A 14,844-nucleotide genomic window follows, 5' to 3' on the forward strand; every position below is an offset into this window, starting at 1 on the left:
GATGGGACTGGCCAGAAATCATGTAACATTTTTTTTTTCAAGACCCCCCCTCCTTTGTAACACATTGTTACACTGAAACAAACCCTCTGCCCTGCAAAATTAAGGACCCCTCCCCCCCCCATGTGTTTACATAATTTTGGGTCAGCTTCAGGGGACCAAGAACAGAGCCTGTGGAAAAGCCCCAGAAAGCTGGAAGGGGGGAAGGAGCGCTCAGGGGTGGGGGAGAAGCAGGAGAGGACAGAGTCATGCAAGCGGAGGGAGGACAGGATTGCAAGAGGAGGAAGGGCAGGGTAGGGCGGACAGGTCAAGGAGGGGGAGGACTTGGCTTGGCCTAGGGGAGGGCGGGATGCAGCAGCTCTCGGTCAGGAGGCCACAGGCTAAAAAAAAAAAAGAGGAGGACCGAGATTTGTGAATGGCCTGGGGGCGGGGTCAGCGGGTATGAATGGGCGAGGCTGAGGGCGGAGCCAGCGCCGCTGGGAGAGCCAAAGGGCGGGGCTGAGGGCGGGGCGCACAGAGCTTGGCCAATGGCTGGTGGGAGCGCGTGTGACGCTCTGGTGCCCAGACCATGTGAAGCCCGGGGCTGCTGTTTGGCAGCTGGCGAATAAAAGTCCCGGGCTGGGTGGGGGAGCGGCTGCCGTGTCTCAATGCTCCGACCCGATTGGGTGGCAGGGGGGGCGGCTCGGCTCCAGTGATGTGACGGCACTGCAGGGTAGCGAGCGGCTCGAGAGCCTTCCTCCGCCACCCGTGGGGGAAGACAGTGAGACCCTCCCGGTCCCAGCGTGCGGCCGCGGCGGTGCCGGGATCTCTGGCCGGGCTACCCGGGGTGTGTCTGGGGAGGGCAGAGGCAGCCGCTCCGCGGCGCGGAGGGGACCGGAGCGAGGAGATTCCATCAGAGCCTGGGCCCCGCTGGCGGTGCTGGTCCGGGCTCGGGACCCCGCCGGGTTGCAGAGCGGGGGACACCAGCCCCGCCGGGGAAGTGGCAGACCTGGCCCCCTTATAATCCCCTACCCAGGCTTGCCTCTGAAGGGGCGGGGTCTTCTTCCGCCTCCCCCCCCCCAGGGGGTTCATGTCACAAGTGGGTGGTTTCCGTAGCAGAGCAGGTCTCTGAAACCCTTTGGGGGTAAAGGGGACCAATGAGGTTTAAGGGGGTTTAATCATCGTGGCCCCACCTCTGGCAGGGCCTTGGGTTGCTGGGTCAGGAACAAGAAACCACAAACCAACCCCTCCCTCCCCCGCCACTGTCCATCGGCTTTCAGCTCTGCTGGCGAATCCGGAGCAGGGAGGGGGAGCCGGAGCCAGGACCTTTGTCCCCTGCATGGCTTCGCTGCTGCCGAACGGGACCCAGTGAGACAGAGAGGAGCCGATCCGAGCCCAGCGCCTGCAGCAGCATCTTAGCCTGAGTGTGGCTGAGAGAGAGAGAGAGGGACAATGGAGGAAACCGAGGGGCCCACAAACAACCAAGTGCCGCTGCAGAGGCCAGTTAATGGCGATGGACACATGGAGACTGGAAGGGAGCCAGGTACTGGGGCATTGCTGGCTGGGAACAGGCGGGAGAGAGACACTGAGACTGCCCCAGATGGAGCCCTGCTCTCAGTGGCAGCAGCAGGGACTTGATCACTGCCAGGGGCTCTCAGGGGCACCGATCCCTGGCTCACAGCCGCTGTCTGGTGCACACAGCTGTGGCTGTGCAGGTGCTTCTCGGGCTGTGTGTGTCAGACCCCCTGTGACAACATTGGCCCATCTCTGCCTGCTTCTGTCTCCTCCCTGTCTCCTGCGTATCGCCAGTGTGAGACTCCAGGGTGTGGTGACAGGCTCACTTGGCAACGCGGGCACAGCCAGCGCTCTGCAGGGGGCACAACGGGGGTGGGGAGGGTGGGCAGCTTGAGGTCCTTATCTCTTTACCTCTGAGCTCACCGGGCCTTGTGACAGCATGGCTGCGAGTATGCAGGGGAGGGCACCAGACTGAGGGGAAAGGGGGACTGTTCCCCCAGCCCCAGCCTGCCTGACCCTCTGGGCTCTTATCCCAGAGCATCTGATGGAAGCAGCAATTGACAGGATGTTGCATGTTCTAGGGCAGCTCCAGCCCTGGGGCTGTCCGTGAGACGTGTCCTTGCAGCCTTGGCTGACGGGTCTTTCTCTTTCAGACCCTCATTGTAACTGCAGGGAACATAACTGCAAGAAACGTATCATTGCCCTCGCAGTCGTGTCCGCAGCTCTGCTCATCATCACTATTGTCCTGGCAGGTCAGTTCTTAGCCCTGCCTGAGCCGCTCTCTGTGCTTCCCATTCCCCCTGGAGCTCCACAGTTGCCGCCTCCCCTCCTGGCATGTCTGGTTTCTGCCCCGGGACAGAGGATTCCTGGGGGATGTTCCTCCAAGACCCTCCTCCTGCTCCCACACAGACCCCTTCATCTGGGCTCTCTCTGTGTTGGATGCACTGACTGACATTATTTCCCACTAGGAGATCTCTGAGCTCTTTAGACACCTTTGCCAACCACTATTAGTCACTGACTTCTCTGCAGTTCCATGGGGGAGGGGTGTGGGCGACTATGCACTGCAGTTAAATCTCCAGGGTAACACATGCCTTGTCAGTGAGGTTCACAGCTGCCATGTTTCGTAACTCTTCTTAGAGAGTCTGTTCCTCACTGAGCACCAGCCACACAGGAAGGCTTAAAAACCAGCTACCGAGTTACTGTGGTGCAAAAGAAGTGATGTGCTCAAAAATGTCTGCAGGGATTTGAGTCCGACTCCTCCCAACCCCAGAAAGACTGAGAATGAGCAGGAGTGATTCTTGCAGGGTGTAGAACGGTTTCACAGCTCTTACACACTTGTCATCTAATAACTCTGCCTCTGGCTAGTCTCCAACTGGCCTGGCCTTTCAAATATCTCTTTGGTGTCAGTTATGGGTGACCCCTATTGCTGTTCTTTCATGGCACTGAAAGGGTTACACTGCAGTGAGAGCTTCCAGCAAGGTTCTTTCTTGCTGCTGTATTTGGGGAAAGAAAAGTCTGCAGGTAACAGGTGAATTCATTTACACCATTCTCAGAGTAACAGGCCACTTCCTCTTGCTGGCGCCACCTTGTAGCCATTTTGTGTCCCTGAATGAAAGTTTCCTCCTGTCCACAGTTATTCACCATTGTTTATTGCTAGGTTGAATGTCCAGTTCTTGATCTTGTACCTGAGGTGAAATGCTCTGAGCTGTGTTAGACCCGCCCAGGCTGGGGGTGTCCCTGGAACCTTTCCTGCCAGGCAAATTTACTGTGACAAACGTCTCCATCAGCCTGTGTTGGATTGCACTGGACAGTGCCTGTCTGTGGGTCCCACCATTGGGTTGCAAGCCTTGGCCACAGTTAAATATCGTCAAATACTCCAGCAAGAACACTCTGGTGCAGGAGGCAACCTGCCTTTTTGATTGCGTCATGGAGCCATGCTCGTGTTTTTCGGAACTTCATTTCAGTGTTTCACTTTTTTTTTCTGAGTTAAAATATCTCACTTAGGTAATTTTTTTTTTAATTACGCCTAATTATCTATCTAAAGCTAAGCCTATTGCAAACCAGAAAGTCTTACTCTTCTCTTACTGTTCTAATAAATTGGTATTTTTGATATTTGACCATTTTTGACTGATCAATTGACCAATTTTTTTGTAGCAGTCAAATGCCCAACTCTAGGTACAACTCTTACCCTGTGTTACGTTCTCATTCTCAGTGCTCGCAGCTAAGCGTTCATCAGCTGATCTGGGCCCCCCTGCTGGCCCCGTGTGTCCGGACGGCTGGGTCGGTTACCAGGGGAAATGCTACTATTTCTCAGAGACTGAAGGGAACTGGACCTACTGCCGGAGCAACTGCTCTTCACTGGGTGCCTCGCTGGCTGGGATTGACAGCGAGCAGGAAATGGTGAGAGACTTTCTAATTGCAGTGTCCTGGCCTGGGCACAGCGGTGACAGCTGCAGTAGAATCGGGGCTCTGCCCTGTGCGGCGGGGGGCAGTTGTGACTCCTCACGTGCTGGGAGGCCAGAGCGAATGAACTTCCAGCAGCTGAATCCCAGCCCTGGCTGGACACGGGGCCCTAGTGTCTGGGTGTGATCACAGGGATCGCCTACTCACCCCAAACGGGGGCAGCCCTCTCTAGGGCAGCACTGGCTCCAGCATCTCCCGGCCTGCTGGCTGCATGGGGTGTTACTGAGAGCACGGCCAGCCCTCCTGTTTTGAGGGTGGGAAAGGAGCAGCCAGCTGAGGACAACGGGGCTCTTCTTGCACTGCCCTGGCCTGAGGATGGGGATTCAGGGGCCTCCTCTTGGCGTTGACCTCTCCCGGTTCAGATTGACTCTGTCCCTCCTGGTACCTCGCTGTGGTGAGAGGAGATGTCTGTGCAAAGAGCTTAGACCCAGCAGCTGTTCCCAGCCCAGGTGAACTTGGGGTGCAGATGACTGGGAGCACATGGGCAGGGCTGTGTGAAGTGGGAGGGGTAATACTTAGGGTCTGGGTGATCTTGTGCTTTGCAAGAGGGAGGGGAAAATCCCTGCCCCTCCTGCAAATAAACTGGGCGCCCGTCAAGGTGCGACTGGGATTCTCTGTGGCACAGAGCCCTGAGGGGTGGGGGGAACACCAGAGCTGGGGCTGATCCAGGCCATCCCTCTGCTTTCTTTAAGACTTTCCTGCTGCGGTATAAGGGTGTCCATGACCACTGGATCGGCCTCCAGAGGGAGCAGGGACAGCCTTGGAAATGGACCAACGGCACCACATTCAACAGCCTGTGAGTTTCTCACCCTCCATATTAATTCCCTGGGTTAGGGGATTGTGGTGCCTGAGCTGTTGAGTTCAGGTAGCTCCACCATTCACTGTAAGTGAAACAGACAAACACAGCTCTGGTCCGTTTGCTTGCTGTGTGCATTAGAGACCTAGGGAAGTGATGTGTCCCCAGAACCCTCAGCTACTCCCCACAGCGCGGTGCTGGCCTGATGCTGGGCCCGCCATGGTCAGAGGTGCCCTCGGAGACCCTGAACTGGGGTGCGGATCCTGCTGGAGGATTGCAGCAGGTTTGCGTAACTTGGCCAGTGAGGCCCTTAAACTCACAACAAGGCAGGACATTAAAGGAGCCTGCTGTTCACAGGGACTGGGTGCCTGGGGCTCCCATTGAATGGGGTAGAATAGTGGTGGCTGCCTAGACAACACCCCACAATGGATTTCAGTGGCCTCCAAGTGTGATCGCAAAACCAACTCTACTTGAGCCGGGTTTGAACCCTGGTCTTCAGCGCTAGAAGCCTGAGCCTTGGCCGCTGGAGCCAAAGAACCCACTTCCTTAACTGAAAACCTCTTCTGATTGATAAAGCTCTTACACAGGCCAGCCACTGGAGCGGGGTGGAGATGGAGACCCCCCACTTCCCCAGTCTGGGTTACCTCAGCCTGCTTTTTCAAGCTACTGTTATAGCGCTGGGTGAGGGCTCCCCGATGGACAGTCCCCATTCTACTGTATTGGACCCAGCCTTTGGATCCCACCTGCTTCCAGCCCCACTGGGTCTGAAGAACAACTGGACGGGCCTCTATGGCATACTCTTGAGGTACAGACTCCTTATTTGATAGCCCCATTAGGATGTGAGACCCTACAGTCCAGCCACTTTAGGACCCAAAACCAGTTCTGAACTCTCCCAAACCTTCCCAAGTAGCTTATGCACATTGTCTCTAGAGCTCCACCCTCCACTCCAGAGAAACTCTTGGAGGGCCAGGTGACAGGTAAAAGCAAGGAACTTGTGCTTTTGCAAAGGAACTTCTTACACACACTCTTCCCCCATATCCCCAATGGAAAGCACAAGAGTTCCAGATCAATGGAAGAGGAAGCACCCGAATGCAATTTGCTCTTTCTTTGTCGTCTTGGTTCTGCTCAGTGTATTTCGAGGAGGCGAGGTCCCTCCTGCCCCCCACTCCTAGAGCTCAGTCATCTGGTTCTGGCGATGGTCTGCCCCTCTTGCTAGAGAATCTGTCCCTTTTGAAAATTCTCTCCGTCCTACTGGGAACCTTCCATTCTTCAGCACCTCTGTGAACTTCTGGGTATAGAGGATCCCTAACAGTCAGCAGTTCTGCAAAGCCCCCACTGTCCCACCAGGGGCATTTCATTGCTGGAGGCCGGCTGCACCTTCCTAGACGTAGGACTTTGTGCCAGGACTCTGCTAGCAAATGGATAAATTAATTCACTATCAAAGGATCTGTCACAAAACAAATAGGAACCCAGGAGTTGTCACAGGTATATATTCCCAAAACTGACACAGGCCACTGTTATTTAGGTGCCCAATATAAATCTAGGAACCTAACAGTGCATACCAGATAGGATTGGATTAAGGTCCAGGTGCTATAGTCCGTGATTGGGGCCCCAGTTCATAGAGTCATGTGATTGCAGCAGAATCATATTTAAAAAGTCTCTGTTCTTTGTGGTTGCTGAGAAATGCTGGGCGATGTGATGTGAGTGTAACCAACACAGCGACGCTGCCTTAGTCGGCAGAGAGTCTGAGCCAATAGCTCAGAAGAGGGAGCTGCCCCATGCATCTCAATGGGGTGTTAATGCTGAAACTTGCTGGCCTGGGAGTTGCACAAGCCCATCCCAGCAGAGGACTCTTTCTGGGGAGCTTTCTGCTGTCACCTCCTCATGGCTTGTCTTAGACGGTGTCAGCAGGGGATCCCACACAGTCCTCTGCTCAGGTGGGTGGGTGCTCCCTTGACTGGGATGGATCCCAACCTGCTGGAGACAGACTGGTGGCCTGGGGGAGGAGGAGACTTCACCCTGCCCAAAGAGATGTGGTGCTGACACCCTCGCAGACGGCTATTCTGTATATGATTCCTGCCACTAGCCAGGGTGGGAACGTGGGGATCCCCATGTGGGTGTTTGCTTTGATCCCGCCCTTCACCCAGGTCTGAAGTGGTGGCCTCCAGCTCTAACGTGAAGCACTGCCAGAGCTGATGTCATCACACAATGGCTGCTGTGTTTGTGGTGCAGTGCCTGTGCTGATGGCATTTCACTCCTGCCCTCCCCGGTGCAGTTTGTCCTGACAGGTCTCTGCCCTTACGGGATGATGTAAACTGTCCAGAGAGCCCCCATCTGGCTCTTCCACTTGGTGGGTTACAGCTACTCGCTGCCATGTTTTTTTCCCAGCAAATGGTAACTTTGTTGAAAAATGTATTTTGCAGGCACTTTAACTATTTGTGAATTCAGCAAATAGTTTTGACTGGGGGGAGGAAAGGTGAAATGGTTTGTTTCGGCCGTTTCCAGTCTGAACATTTTGACTTTTTTTGTTTTGAACTGATGTTTTGTTTTTGAAATTTAGCTATTTCTTTAAAAAACCCCAAAAGATGAAAATCACCCAAAATTAAAATGAGAAACTTGGTTTGGGTCAAATGAAATGTTTCATTTGATGCAACACAATTTTTTCTTCAATGTTTCATTTGTTTTCATGTGTCTTTTGACCTGAAATTAATGTTTTCATTTCAGTCATAGGGGGAAGGAGGGGGCAATTAAAAAGCAATCAGTTTTGGTTTGAACCAAATTATTTTTGTTTGGCCCCTGATTTGAAAAATTAATTATTTGCTTAGCTCTGATCCCGAAGGGCTGAGAGTAGCTGCTCCACACTCAGGCCTGAGTTCTGGGGAATGGCTCCCGTGGTGTGAACTGCCTAGCCTCTCCCTGACTCCAGCTCCCTGGCTTCCGTGTTGCAGGTTTACCATAAGAGGAGGAGGTGACTGCGCGTATCTGAATGATGAGAATGGGGTCAGCAGCTCCCGGTGCTACACAGAAAGACGGTGGATCTGTAGCAAACCTGATGTGTATGTGATAGGAAAAGGGACTGCACTGGAAAAGAACTTAAATAAGAATCTCTAGATATTGCACCTACTTGAAAGAGCCACGTCCCCGTTGGTCAGCCAGCCCAACCTCAAGGAAGAGCTCAAAATCAGGCACTGGAGATCCTCAAGCAATAAGTAGCTTTTGAACCTTTAAACTCAGGGTCACATTTTCAAGGTTTTCTCTGCAGCTGTGAGAGCTTGATCTTATGAGAAGGAATCTCAGCCAAACTGTTTGAAAATGCTGGGGAAATAATGCAAGGGAAGGAAGGCCTTGTTAGTTAAGGGAGTGGTTCCCAACCTTTTTGAGTGAAAGCCCCAGTAGCTAACACTAGGTAAAACACACGCCCTGCCCCCTAAATCCTCGTCCTGCCCCCTAACCAGCCATAAACACATATAATGATGATGATAGTAATAATAACACCACCACTAAATTACATAATACTACTAATAAATTACTGTTACCTGAGTAAGAAGCTCAGCCTTCCTTGGCGCAGCCCCCACTGCACACCCCATGTGGCCCTGCCTTTTCCCATCCCTCATGGACTGAGATAATCTTTGGCCCCCCAAGGGTGTCCCGCCCCCCCAAGTTGGGAACCGTTGCTCTAGAACAGCATTTCTCAAATGCGGCCACCAGCAGATTGTTTTGCAGCCTTAAGAACCTCCAAAGTGCCTCAACAAATGGCTGAGATGTTCAGTGTTAGGTTGCCTTGTAAATGCCATAAATCATAGTGTGCACTCATTTCCATCTCAGTATCATGGTACAGAGCATGCTGAGCTGAACTACATAGGCCTGGTTTTTGCACTACTGTAGCTCTGTAAGCGTCTCTTGGCCGTCATCACGGGCAAGATCACTGTGGGGTTTTGGATAGGTTAAGATTGTTTGTGGCAGAAGCTGAAAGAGTTAAAAAGGTAGCTGGACATCAGAAAGCTTTTCAAATAATCAGTGCCAGAAAATGATCCTGAAGATGATAGAGATGATCCCGGAGGAGTCACCTGCTTCTAAGAAAATCAGAACATGGAAGTTCCAGAGGGGTAGCCGTGTTAGTCTGTATACAGCAAAGACAACGAGAGTTCTGTAGCACTTTAAAGACTAACAAATTTAATATTTGCAGACATAAGCTTTCGAGAGACTTAGCTCTCTTCTTCAGATGCAGTAATATAGAAAATAGGTAACAGAACATGGAAGGAAGAACGAACATTTCAGGATCAGTGGGAAATGCAGTTTTTTGTGTTCCTGATGTCGTCGGATTCTGTTTTTGAGCAAGTTGCAGTGTGCTCTATTTGTAAGTGAAATTTATCAAATTAAAATTTACACAATGCGATGTCACTATAGCACTGGTGCAAGGGAAGTTGAACAGAATTACCACGGTGCGTTTCAGAAGTGCAGTCTGTTAAATGATGCAAAAACCGAGCTCAAAAGACCACAGCGACAGCCCAGAGATTGTTTGTTACTATTAACATTGATTTTTTGGTCTATTTTTGAAATTTTAGACATATTGGCAGCTGTGTTTTGCACTTATTTTGTAAAAGCATTTTTAAATTTCATTCAGAATTGTTGAACAGACATCCAACTCTTACCTAAAAAAGCAAATCAAACAACAACTAAAGACAACACCATGCAAAGCATCTTATTTCTGTTTCTATTATGTTTGGTCCCAGTAAAGAATAGAGACAACTGTACGTTATTTTTATTGAGTCTGTAAAAAAAAAAAGAAAACAACTGCTGTATTTGTTTTTCTTTCCGTTAATTAAGTATTTTAGGAAAAATTGTCAGAGCGGCAAGAGTTGGTAGTCTCCCTGTTGGGCAACAAAAAAAACTGTGAGACCCTTGCTCCAGGAAGCATTATACTTTTTGTTTTATATGTAGCCATTACTTTCCACTATTTTATTCACTATCCCTTGACTCTCTGTTCTGTGATAATACATTGATTCTTGTTCTCAGTCTGGATGGACAGAGGAGATTTCTATGTAAGTGCTGTGTTTAAATAGAGGCTTGTTCTGACTTGAATCTTACAAGTGGCTGTGGGCTGCTCCTGTGGAAATAGGGAGTCAAGCGCTGTGAGTGCTCAGTGGAACAGGGGCAAATCACAAGCGTGGGAAGCTCAGAGGCTGTCGGGGTTGGTGGGTGCTTACTGTGAACTTGGGCAAAGAATGGGTCTGGAAGGCCGTGCTTGTGCTGCTATAGAGGCAGGTGATTTCAGAGTGCTACCCCCTACCAGCCATGGACAAGGCTCCCTCATGCTAAGAGTAGTTGGTGCTAAGGTGTCTCACAGGCTGGGTATCCCGGCAACATGCAGCGAGCCTGCTGGAGACAGTTCAGGTAGAAGGATCGTATGGTTTCTCAACCATGAGTGAAGGTTGCGGGACGAGGACAGCACTGCAGGAGGATGTGTTCACAAGGCTGGCCACCAGGTTCCTGATCCAGCTCTAGCACCATCACCAGGGCCCCTGGTCTTCATGCTATTCTGTCCTGCACTAATGCAGCCACTGGATAGGTGGGGGCGAGAAGGCTCTGAATCACTCAAACGAGCCTACGCACCCTGCTTATTCCACGCCTGCACCCCTCCCCCATACAACCCCACAATGCATTCTTCCAGGGGTGAGGAGAAAAAGCATTTAGAACAACATTCCTGCTTGTTGCATGTACCTAAGATACTAGCAAAGATTTTTCAGTGTTTGCTATTTTGTTCTTTGGTGTGGCGTGAGTGCATTGGGGGAGGGTGGACAGGAGAGCCAGAAAGTTCTATCCAAAGGTTTTAGGAAAGCATCAGCCTTCTCAGTCACAGAAAAGCAGTAGCACATAGGTATGTGTACTACACCACGACATGTTCCCTCATACGTGTCAGCCTCTGATGTAACGAGGGGGGTGCACAAGACATCGCTATTGTTCTTGTTCGCCTGGATCCAACCCCAGAGATGACGGAGGATTTCTGATTGACTGTACGGGGCCTGCAACCCAGCAGTGTCCTGAGCCCACTCGAGGTGAAAATTCTTTCCCTGGTCCTCACAAATGTTGTGCAGGCTGTAGCAGGCCCTGCTATGGCTGGTGTTAGTACCACTGGCATTCAGACTGTTCTGTCGGTAGCACCAGCTTGCCTTCAGTCTCCCAAATGGGCACTGTGATGCTAACAGGCCAGCTCAAGTCAGAGTCTCAGAACAACTCTCTCAGGTGTGAAGCTCAAAGAAGTGTTAAGTGTATGAATTCACTTGTATGTTAAAATAATGCAAAGAAAAGTAATAGTATTGGTTTGCCTATTTGTTTCCTGTAATTGGTATCCTTGCACTAAACAAACCTTAGAATAATAATGTGTGTTAGTATTAAGATGAGAAACGTACTTGATGTGTAGACTTCATGAAGACTAATGAGGGATTTTTTCTGGCTATCACATTGTGTTTACATTATGTTTACCCATTGAAGACTGAAGCCTTGAAACTGGAAATGAAGGTTGCTGATTGTCAAAGCAAGGGCCATTAAGCAACAATGGATTCACAGTCCCAATCTGCATTTCCTAATCTGCATCATCAAAGGAAGCACCCACGTGGGCCAAGACACTCCTCCCGAACTGTCCGTCCACTTTCAGATCTGCGAGTGAGTCTGGAGCAGGGAGGGGGGAACCAGAGCCAGGACCTCTGCCACCTGCTTGGCTTTGCTCCTTCTGATCAGGACCCAGTCAGACAGAGGGGAGCTGTTCCCAGCCCAGCACCTGCAACAGCGTCTTTACCCTGGGTGTGGCTGAGAGAGACAATGGAGGAAGCAGCTGGGGCCTACTTACAGTGAAGTGCCGCTGCAGGAGCATGTTAGTGGCGATGGACACCTGGAGAGTGGAGGGGAGCCAGGTAATGGGGTGTCGCTGCCATTTAATTCACTGACTGCAGTTAGTCCCTCTGTGTAATAAGTCATTTAGCTGTAAACACGGAACATATTTTGATAAGAGAAGTTTATATATCTAAACCTTTCAAGTTGTTAGGTTAAATATGTTTCATATGCTTCTTTCTGTGTTTAATTAAATTCCAGTTACCATCCTAATACAGTGTGACAAATCATGAGCAAAAAGTTAATTATCTAGTAAATAGGCAACATCGCTCACCATTATCTAATATACTAAGAATGCACAACTAATAAGAATCTCAAAATACTGAGCCACGTAATTGCATAAATGAATTGACATAGTTACAGTGCATTCGCTTGCTGCATCTTTTTGCTACCTAGATCTAGTGTAAAGACTCTGTTTAGTTTGGCATCCAGATGTTTCAATGGTTCTATCAACCAATGAAAATGCACCTTTCTTTAGACAATAACAAAAGAACCAATGGAAAAGCTAATCAAAATCAATCATTTAAACAGAGGCTTTCCACTTGGTGATTTAAGTTACCTTGATTTAAATCTACCCCCCCCATGCACTGAGAACTGATTTTGTAGAGCTCACAGAGAGTGACCAGAGCAGGAGATTTGTTAGAGGTCAGGATCTGATCCTCCTCACCCCCTCCTTTAATTTACTTCAGTAACCAAACAAACAACAGTAACATTCAGAATTACATGGCTTCAGTCTCTGTTGCTGCCCCCCATTCTGTGGCCTTTCCTCTCATTGTTCCTCCTTTCTTGTTAACTCCAGTGACTTGTCTCTGGGACGAACTCATGGCAATATGGAGCCCTCTGTTACACTGGCAGCAGGGGCTTGCCTGAAGAAGAGGTGGAGATCTGCACGGCATCTGCAATCCTAGGTCCTCTCACAGGGCCTACAGCTCCTGAGCACAGTCCCCCCGCCATATTGGAGGCTTCATCTTCCCCAGTAGCTCCTCCCAGACAGGCTTTTCTTCACAGTACCACAGTTACGAATACTGGAGTTACAGACTGACCGGTCAACTGCACTCAGCTCATCTGGAACCAAAGCAGGCAATCAGGCAGCAGCAGAGACACCACACACACAAAAAGCAAACACCTCACAGTGCTGTGTTAAACGTAAACTACTAAAACAATAAAGGGAAAGTTTAAAAAAAAAGACTAGATAAGGAAACTGCTTCCGCGCTTGTTTCATTCAAGTTAAGAAAAGCAGCATGTTTCTCCTGCACAATAAAGTTTCTAAGCTCTGTTGTCAATGTTTAGTTGTAAACTTTTGGAAGAACCATCACGTTTTGTTCAGAGTTACAGACATCTCCCAGTTACGAACAGCCTCCATTCCCCAGGTATTTGTAACTCTGAGGTTCTGCTGTGCCAGTGTAATGCAGTGAGTGACATCTGGGGCCCTCTGTATTGTCCCCCGTCATCATCATTCTGCAGCAATTCTGAGTCTCCCCACTAGGAGTCAGCATTACACAGCACATCCCTCTCCTGACTCAAGAACAGAATTATGTAAGTAACTCCAAGGACTGTGCAAACACTAATGAGTTATCAGTTCTTGGCACTTGTACAGAATCCATCATCCATAGATTTTAAGATGCTTTCTAGAGCAGGGTGAGCATGCTAACATCTATCTCAGAGAGGATGAAATTAAGGCAGAGGCAATAACCAGCAAACACCCTGCCATGTTCACATAATCAGTCAGCAGCACTACTAGGAATAGAAGTGAGGCATCCTGACTCAGTCCTGTGCTTTAACCATTATACAGCTGTCTGCCAGAGCTGGGTTTAAAATGTGTGCTCTGACCACTAGACCTCACTCCCCTCAGCCCTGGGAAAAGAACTCAGGAATCCTGAGGACCAACCTTCTGTTAGTCCCAAAGTGAATCAGGAACACTCCCACCACTGCACACAAAGCAGCGACTCCTGTAATAGACGTCAAATTGTTTATTTGCTCTCCAGATCCTGGTGAGCCATTTATCACTTCACCTAGGGAAGAGGGAATGAAAAATACTGCTCCTTCCTGCTTTTCTTCCCCACATCATCCCAAGGGAAATTACATTTCAAAGTGATTCCCCTCTTCAGAAATGTAAAAGCCATAAAGAAAAAAAGGGGGTTAAGTAGGGAAGTTTTTGCCACTAATAAGAAACATGATCAACAAAGAGATGCAGGTCTGGAGAGCCTCCTTTCCACCTCCAAACATTTTTCAGTATGTGGGGGGGAAGGCACAGCTGTTGCATTGATATTTGGACACATCTTGCATTCAAATTAAAGGAAGATGAGGGCACAACATGGCTCTAACCTGAGATCGGTCATCTAGGCACTACCGCAGTGCAGACAGTTAGGTTTCTAAATCCCCTAGACACTCCTGTGAAAGTCTCAAACCCTGTTGCCAATTCATGTGATTTTAGAATAATTTGGTGTTTTCCAAAGCCCAGCTCCTGAGTTCAAGTAATTAGAGGAGAATCTCAGCTTTTGTTTAAAAAATAAAGCATAGAACTAGTCTACACGGGAGAGATTTGTTGTCAGTGTAGACCCCCCCCCCCCCCGCCCCCGTACATCTTCCTGCCCCTGGGTGTCCATAGGGCAGAGTGTGTCATAGCCCCACCCGGCTGTCTGTGGGGCTGAGGGTCTGCCAGTCCGCCCTGCGCCCTTCCTTCTCACCTTGTTTCCTCCCCTTTCCCTTTTGTATCTGTGTGGTTGGATCTCATCTAATCCCGATGGCAGGCGCTCTCTCACTGACGCACCCACCCCGCTGCTGGCCACAGTTCCAGAAAACCACCTAACCCTTCCCACATGGTCACAGGTGCTCCACTGCTGCTCTTCTTTTTCCTGCTCCCTTCACTATAATCATATCGCTTCGTTGCAGTTTACCACTCCATTTTGCTTTTCAGGTCATAGGATCACAGCACAAAGAAAAAGTCCCCCTGCCTGCCCTGTTCACGTGCTCTGACTACTACAATCCACACTCTGCCCTGTTGCTGGCTCTGTCCCGCAGTCGCCGCCCTGCCCTTGCTTTGAGAGCCAGTTCCTCTCCCCTCTGCTCTGATCCCCCCGGCCTGCCCTATCCTAGAAATCTAGTAGATTGGTGAAGCATGATTTCCCTTTGCAAAAGCCATGTTGATTGTTCCCCAACAAATTGTGTTCATCTATGTGTTTGATAATTCTGTTTTTTACTATAGT

The 14,844-nt window shown here is 49.9% G+C and overlaps 1 protein-coding gene across 2 annotated transcripts; it reads left to right on the forward strand.

Annotated features, from left to right (window-relative positions):
• The first annotated feature begins 755 nt into the window (after window positions 1–755).
• On the forward strand, window positions 756–10,010 carry LOC137164985 (C-type lectin domain family 2 member D-like). 2 transcript variants are annotated; one of them, XM_067566055.1, is made up of 6 exons: window positions 756–823; window positions 1,257–1,519; window positions 2,145–2,243; window positions 3,704–3,891; window positions 4,647–4,750; window positions 7,699–10,010. In XM_067566055.1, the coding sequence occupies exons 2-6, from the start codon at window positions 1,429–1,431 to the stop codon at window positions 7,859–7,861; spliced, it is 645 nt and encodes a 214-aa protein (XP_067422156.1). In that variant the 5' UTR covers window positions 756–823; window positions 1,257–1,428; the 3' UTR covers window positions 7,862–10,010. The 2 variants fall into 2 exon arrangements, with proteins under 2 accessions (XP_067422156.1, XP_067422157.1); XM_067566056.1 differs by lacking the exon at window positions 2,145–2,243.
• Window positions 10,011–14,844: the final 4,834 nt, after the last annotated feature.

Source organism: Emydura macquarii, unplaced genomic scaffold (assembly GCF_026122565.2).
Source record: "Emydura macquarii macquarii isolate MOO-44397 ecotype Brisbane River unplaced genomic scaffold, CSIRO-AGI_Emac_v2 contig_2705, whole genome shotgun sequence".
Classification (NCBI taxonomy): Eukaryota; Metazoa; Chordata; order Testudines; family Chelidae; genus Emydura; species Emydura macquarii.

Coding starts and splice junctions, on each gene's coding strand:
- LOC137164985 (XM_067566055.1), top strand. CDS start 1,429: ATGGAGGAAACCGAGGGGCCCACAAACAACCAAGTGCCGCTGCAGAGG. Junction 3,892..4,646: donor TTGACAGCGAGCAGGAAATG/GTGAGAGACTTT, acceptor GCTTTCTTTAAG/ACTTTCCTGCTGCGGTATAA. Junction 4,751..7,698: donor GGCACCACATTCAACAGCCT/GTGAGTTTCTCA, acceptor TCCGTGTTGCAG/GTTTACCATAAGAGGAGGAG.